This window comes from Gavia stellata, chromosome 29 (genome assembly GCF_030936135.1).
Source record: "Gavia stellata isolate bGavSte3 chromosome 29, bGavSte3.hap2, whole genome shotgun sequence".
Classification (NCBI taxonomy): domain Eukaryota; kingdom Metazoa; phylum Chordata; class Aves; order Gaviiformes; family Gaviidae; genus Gavia; species Gavia stellata.
In genome coordinates, this window is record NC_082622.1 from 7,773,375 (window position 1) to 7,780,707 (window position 7,333).

Consider the following 7,333-nt stretch of genomic DNA (forward strand, 5'->3'; position numbering starts at 1 on the left):
CAAGTACCAGAGACTGGCTTCTACACTGTTGAACAGGTAGTCTGTTAGGTTTAACGGTAGCTCTAGAGACATGGCAGATGGGCGGGTGGAAATACGGAGAGGTGATGCTTGCAGGGTCACTCGTTTGGTGTGGTGACTAGGTGGGACCTGGAGGTCAGTGAATAGGAAGGAGTAAGCAGGAGCCGAATTTGCGAGCATGGGCAGGGGGCTGTCAAAGCGATAAATGGGCGTCTGAGTCCGTGAGGATGGATCGGGAATGATCAGGGAGTCGAGAACTGCCTGATGAGGCTGGGAGCAGGGGCGGGTGGCCAGGAGGATGGGCGGACGCGCGAACGGCACTTGTCTGTATGGAGGAACAGGGGCAGGAGAGCGGTTCATTGCAGTAAATCAGCACATGTCAAATCCAGGTGTTTGCAAAAAAAGTTGTAATTTTAGGTGCAAGGCATCAATAAAAGCCTCTAGAAAGCTCAGGCTGCTGATGCCTTGATCCGTCTGCCTCCCCCCACATCCGTGTATGCAGGCAGAGAGCTGGAACAACGGGCTGTGCCGATGCCGGCACACTGGGAGCAGGACTTTTGTTAGTTCGGGCAGTGCTTCAAGACAAGAGAATTTCGCATATGGGCTCAGTCCGTCAGAAAAAGTAGCCGATGAAAACATCAAACAGCTTTGCTGTGTTAAAGTTGCTAAAGGTGGTGTTCGGAGCGAGGGGAGAAATGGTGTGTGGGGAGAGAAGTGGGAATGGAAGATTGTTTTCTGCAAAGGTGGGACCTGTCAGTAGATGGGCAAGGAAGAGTGAGAATGATGGGGACCAAACTCAGCTGAAGGGGGGCAAGGGGAATTTGGGGTTTAGAATAAGGAAAAGGGCTCAGTATAGAAGGCTGCCCCGAAAAGTAAGGCCTAAGGAGAGAGAATAAGGCTTCGGTGCTAGACCTGTGCCACAGGAATCTCTGGGCCATGGTTGGGATGTGCCCTTCGTGTTGTCTCTGCCATTGCTTTGAGAGAGGAGACTGAATGGTAGATTAAGAGTGACTAAGTGCTGGAGCGGTGCTGTGGGGGTACTTGGAGTAATGGCTGCTGTCTCGCAATTGCCCCCCCAGGTTCAGATAGATACCTTGGCTCTCGAGACGTCTCGCGGCTGAGCAGCCGCGACCCCTCGTCCTGGACGGTGGAAGAGGTGATGCAGTTCATACGAGAAGCGGATCCACAGCTGGGACCCCACGCTGACCTCTTTCGAAAACATGTAAGTATGTTTGTATATGTGTATATGTGTGTGTGTGTGTATGTATATATATTATATGTGGGAGGAGGCAGATCATTATGCAAGGAAAACCTTGGAGAGTCAGAAGAACGGCAGTACTTCATACCAGCTGGAGTTTTGTGCTAAAAGAAAAACATCCTCATAAATCCTGCTCATATCGTGTTCAGGCTTTGGCTCCTCTTACTCAGAAATCGTCGAGGTGAGCACATTGCAGCCCAGTTAAAGCTCCAAGCACTGCTGCCTTTGTGTATACGGAGAGCTCAGCTCCTAGCTGGATTTGAACCCTAGCACCGAGAACACAAAACCTTGTTCATCCTGGAGTCTTAATATTTACCTCATAGCAAATTTCTCCTGGCAAGAAACATGTTCCAAGTGGAATTCATTGAGTGTGTTGCTGCTAAACTCCCCTGTTTCCTATAAAAAGGGGTCTCCTAAGGCTCTGGTTCTCGTGCATGTCTTTAAGTGTAAAATAGCTGCAGACATACAGCATGGAGTTTGTACAATTAAAGCTACATAAATTTTGGCAGCTCCATGTCCTGATTCCTGCCAGACAGTTTGCCTTCCTTCTGCCTTTTGATTCAGTCCATGTTGTGCCTGGTGGTGCTCGTGAAGTCAGAAGAGCAGTAGGAGAACACACCCGTCTTCCCCAGACAGGAGAGGCGGATGGGATGCTTCTTGCTCTGTGCTGGGCTGAGACAACTCTCTCTTTTTTTTTTTTAATTAGTTCTATTTTAGAACCACCAGTAATTGAAAAATGTTTTGTTTTAATTACGCAAGAGAGTGCTCAGCTCTGCTAAGGGATGAAAGTCCCCTGTATTGGCAATCCTGAGGAAGAGCTTCACTTTTGTCTGAGAAAGGGAAAAGCAGAACAAACCTGTTACTGGAGGTTACTGGAGACCTTAGTGTGAGACCTAACTGAGCGTTGACATAGGACAGGATTTTCTGTTGTTAGAGGTTTTGATTTTTATTTTTCAATTAGAAGTCCATTAACATTTTCTTCATGGAAGCCTATCCACTGCAAAGCTCTGGGCAAAGCCAGGACCAGGTCACGGAAAGTTGCTCTGCAAGGGACTTGAAAACTTCCACTCGCAGATGCTAAGTGCAAAGCTGTTCTCCGGTTATTTCGAGCCTCAGTGAGGGCACATCTGGCTCAGCTGTAAAGCACCAGATACTTTTGAAAGCTGTGATGTTGAAATCATCCCTGCCGGAGATTAGATGCTCCACCGTTGCTCTGCCAGCTGCTGGGACTTTGCTTAGAAACTCCAGAAATTTGCTTTGCACACAGTGGCAGTCTCTTTGGGGTTACAGGGTTTGGTCCTTTGCCTCCTTCTTCAACCTTGACTTCAGGGCTGCATGTGTTGTGGCAGGACTGCTGTCAGGGCCGGCGCATCCTCTCCCAGGATTTTTCAGCTGCAGCAGGATGATGATGCACTTGAGTGAGAGACTGCTCCCCTGCACTGCCGCTGCCTTGATCGTTCCCCTGTCAGGGACCCACCCCCTCTTTCCCTTCCTCCCCACCTCTCTTCAGGATTTGCTGACCAGCTGGACATGGCTCCTGGGTGTTTATCACCCAGCAGATTTCCCACTGCCATGCGGGGGTCCAAGGCTGAACCCCCCGTGCTGCAGGCAGGGCAGGAGGCAGGGATGCCCATGCTGGGATGCTCTAGTTACGCAGAAACCACCTCCACCGTTGAGCGGTGCTCTCGCACCCAGCCATGCTGCTTCAGCCGTCATCATTTTGAGCATGGCCTGGCTCAGCGGGCAGGGTTAGGGTTTACAGGTGTAGTCACAAGTCCTGTTGTTTCACCTCCTTGCAGGAGATTGACGGGAAAGCCCTGCTCTTGCTGCGGAGTGACATGATGATGAAGTACATGGGGCTGAAGCTGGGGCCAGCCCTGAAGCTCACTTACCACATCGACAAGCTAAAGCAAGGCAAGTTCTGAGAGGACGCTTGGCAGGACGGATCCTGGAAGCTCCGCTCCTGGCCATCCATATCCGCGCTCGCCTGCCGACAGGTACGCATGCACACACACCCATTTACGCCGCAGATGGACACCTCACCGACACCCCAGCCCCGCTGCAGGGGTCCAGCCGCCCGCCCGCCCCTGCACCAGTGGCCAGACCCCAGCGGGTGCTCGGGAGGAGGCCGGTGCACAGTTGGCCCTGGGACTTCGCACCAGACTCGAGTCATGGGCGTCCTGTTAGAAGCAGAGGGTCTCTCCCTGCTGCCCAGCTGGTGCTTCTCCGCAGGCTCCCGGTCCTGCTTCCCTGGGATGGAGCAGCGGCTCTGGGCAGAGCTCTTGGGGACTGGGTGCTCGCTCCAGCTCCTCTCCCTCTTGCTGTGGCTCGTGCGCTCCTGGCCTCGCCTGCTCGGGGCAGCCCTCAGTTCCCATCCCCGTCCCTTCGGAGGGGCGGTGGGCCGGGGGAGCTGGACGCTTTGCGCTTCGCCGGGCAGCCCGGCTGCAAGGGGGATGGTGCCCCCGACCTGCACTCAGCCCCTGTAGCACCGTGGCAAGCTCAGAGCCATGACTGCCCCGTCCCCGTCTTCCACGCCTGGGGGAGCCCGGCTGCCTGTCCTGGGGGCCTCTCACCTCCTGAGCTCTGCCTGCCACTCAGCTCCCGGCCTTCCTCTGGCTGGGGACACCAGGCCGGGGATGGAAGCCTTCGTATTTATTTCTGACTGGAGAGGCCGCACAGCGGCACACAGCGCTGCCTGGGAGCGTGGAGCGAGCTGCGGGAGAGCTGAGGAGTGTGGCGGGGTCTGGCGTGCCCATGGCAAGGACGGGCCTGGGTCGGCGTTGGAGGCTGGCTGGATGCTGCAGGACTCGACTGATCCTTCTTTTTCTTTTTTTTTTTTTTTATAAGGAGTTGTCTGTTTAAAATGATGAAATGATTTTTCTACCTGTTGATGAACTTGCAGCTCTCAGAGATTTTTAGCCAGAGATGCAAAGGTTCGTCTTCCCAGGGGCCCTCCCGGTCGGTCCTCTGGTGTTCCGGTCTGTCCCAGCTCAGCGTGTGCGAGAGGGCGTTGGGTCTGGCAAGTCAGAGGATCCCAGTGTGGTGATCTGTCCTTGCGCTGCTCTTCCTGCAAGGGCTTTGCCCTACCTGGCAGCACCTGTTTGTTTCAGACAGTCTAATGTATTTATTTTTGATGGCACTTGAGCGGTAACCCACTGTCCCAGACAGTACTGCAGCTGCAAGTGCAGTATAGGAGCGGAGGCCACCCAGCCGTGCCGCTGTGTCCCCTGGGCAGCAGCTGCCAGGCTCGGGGCTGCCTGTGAGGACAGGGGCTGCCTGTCCCCTGGAGCATCTCCTGCCCGGGCCTGGGACGAGCCGGGGAAGGGCTGATGGGGAGAGGCGTGGCAGAGGCGAGGGCTGTCCCAGGCGTGTGCCCACGCATGCACCCGCAGCGCGCTCCCACACACGCTTCCTTTCTGCAATGACCAAAGGGCTGGGACGGGGAGCTCCACTGCAAGCACTTCTTTCTTCTCCTGTCTTTAGCTCACCCTCTGTGCACCCAGAGCAACGTCTCACACCCTCGTCCCTGCCAACCTCGAGGGCCCTGGCCAGCGGCAGAAAGGGCCCCGTGGTGAACAACCCTCCAGTCTCTTGCACTGGGTCAGGTTTACCCCTAAGGGGAAAAGTTGCAAAAAAAAAACAAAAACAAAAACCCCACACTACCCCAAGTCCCAGAGTGATAAAAAGGCTTTTTGTTATACAGCAAAGGCTGTACTGCAGTCCCTGCTGCTGCACCAGTGTGGTCGGAGGGAGGTGGGGCTCCGGCCACTCGCAGAGCCCCGTCGCTCACAGCATCGGCCCTAGGACGCCCCTCGTTTTTACCCGACGCTGATCCCGCTGGCCCGCTGCAGACAGGTCCCCGTGCGGGGTCAGGCAGTGCTTTCCTCTGCACTTATTTTACGTTGATTTGTTTATAAATAAAAGGATAACTAAGTTCCTCCCCGCTGGTTGTGTGTGCACTGATGGGAGTGCTTGGCCGGGCCCCCGGCAGTGTGTGCCCCACGGGTGCCCACCATGGGGGGAGCCTGGGGAGCGCAGGCACAGGGAGTGGGGTATTGCTTCAGGACAGGCAAACCCCTGGCTGCTCCTGCACTGCTCCTCCGGTGCTCTTTGTGGGAGAGCTGGGCCAGGCCTGGGCTGAGAAAAACAAAACCTCACAAGCGATCTGGTGATGCAATGAACAAGGGCTCGTTAGCGATGTGCATAGGCTTCTGCCCAATCTCTGCTCAGCCCCTCTGATGCCCCACCAGGCTGCTGCTCTTTGCAGCTCATGCACCTCTCAAAACCATCCAGCATTACTTGGTCCCGTCCAAAGCAGCTCTTTGCTGCTCTCCAGAATGTTTTTCCCCAGCGGCATCCCTGTCAGAGAAGCACTGCAGGTCACTGTGCTGCAACGCACGCATGGTGGAGGGGCTCCAGCACTCCAGGAACACCGCCACCTCTCCAGCACTGGCTCGGAGCCCTCCTGCATCGCCAGTTCCTGGTCCAGGAGCGCGGTTGCTCTCAGGGATGTGCAGGATGGGCAGTGGTGTGGGCAGAGGCTCTCACAGCTCTGTTCCTGCCTGGAGCTTGTGGGGGGTGTTGGGGTCGGGAGCCACCCCCCACTGAAGTCCCTGAACCCATCGCTGGGCAAACACACCTCAAATCTGCACGTTTGCCCTGCGATGGTGCCCTGAGGCGGGTAACGGGGTGGGCACAAGGGTGGCGGGGGGCACAGCTGACCCCTGAGCCCCCACCATTGCTCACCAACACAGACCACTGCCATGACCATGGATCCCACATCTGGGCAGCTGTGGCTTGGCCGGGAGCCCCTGTGAGCTGTCAGGGGTGGCTCCATCCCACAGGGAGAGGACGTGGGGCTTGGGCTGGGCAACACGGAGGGCCCAGAGACCACGGGGGGCCCAGCCAGGCCCCACCCCGTGCCTGGGGCACCTGCAGCACATGCCAGGGTGACCGGTCCTCCAGTGGCACCAGGACCAGGCGGTGATGAAGCCGAGGTGGGTCTCGCCTTCATACACAGTGAGCCTGGGGCTTGTGTCCCAGCTCGAGATGCGCCTGGAGCACCTTGTGACACCTCCTCAGGGGCTGGCGGTGAAGGGAAGAACCTGGTGGCTGGAAAAGGCAGGTGAGAGGCACCCAGCCCCAGGGACAGCAGCAACGTGGGTGCTGCTGGGGAGAAGGGGTCTTGGCTGGTCCTGGAGGTCCAGCACCAGGTGGGGTGGGAGGAGCACCCCAGGTCTCTCCTGTAGCCTTGGCTTTTCTGCCTTGGGGCTTGCTGGGCACCCCGGGACCCCCGCTCAGGTGCCTCCAGCTCAAACTCGCCCCTTGGACCACTTAACGGCAGCGTGGTGCTCCCAGGCCGGGCTGATGGGGACTTGGGGCTCCACCGTGCCAGCACCCAGCCCTGTTCGCCCACAGCCAGCATCTCCAGCAGTGGGAGGGAGCAGGTCCCTGCACACAGCCGCAGAGCCTGAGTGGCAGCTGCATCCATCCACCTTTTGGGGTGGAAAGGGCTGAGCTGGGGGGCTGAGGCTCCGTGCACAGGGGTGCCTTAGCCAGGTCGCACTGTGACCATCCTCCCCCACCCCAGTGACAAGCCCCATGGAGGCCCATTTTATTTCTAAAATTTCACTGCATCTTCCTTTCTTTAAATACTCGTTGCTGTTGCAACCCCAGCAAAGGGCGGGTGTCAAAGCAGAAAGACCCACCACCCTGGGGGGGTGTACAGGACTGCCGTGGGGCTGCCTCCTCCCTGTCCCCCCACAACCTGAGCCCAGCTCTGGGGGAGAGGGCTTGGGGGAGGTTTTACCAACATGCCCACAAGTGGAGCTATGGAAACAGCCAACTCACAGAATCACAAAATCACTATGGCTGGAAAAGACCTGTAAGATCAAGTCCAACAATCACCCCACCACCACCATGCCTACTAAAGTATGTGCCACAATGCCCCATCCACACATTCCTTGAACACCTCCCTTAGGGCAAGAGGAGAGAGTGGGGCTGGGACCCAGGGAGGGCTGTGGGGTTTGGCCTGGGGGGAGCTGAGCCCTCCTCCCC

General features: G+C 56.9%; 1 protein-coding gene across 1 annotated transcript in view; it reads left to right on the forward strand.

Annotated features, from left to right (window-relative positions):
• The window catches only part of SCMH1 (Scm polycomb group protein homolog 1), a 64,426-nt gene extending 60,314 nt beyond the window's left edge, over nucleotides 1–4,112 (forward strand). The window contains exons 15-16 of the mRNA XM_009811712.2: nucleotides 1,098–1,240; nucleotides 3,076–4,112. Of these exons, the coding sequence (XP_009810014.2) occupies nucleotides 1,098–1,240; nucleotides 3,076–3,201 (269 nt within the window). The 3' untranslated portion in view covers nucleotides 3,202–4,112. The remainder of the gene's footprint in view (nucleotides 1–1,097; nucleotides 1,241–3,075) is intronic.
• The last annotated feature ends 3,221 nt before the right edge of the window (nucleotides 4,113–7,333 follow it).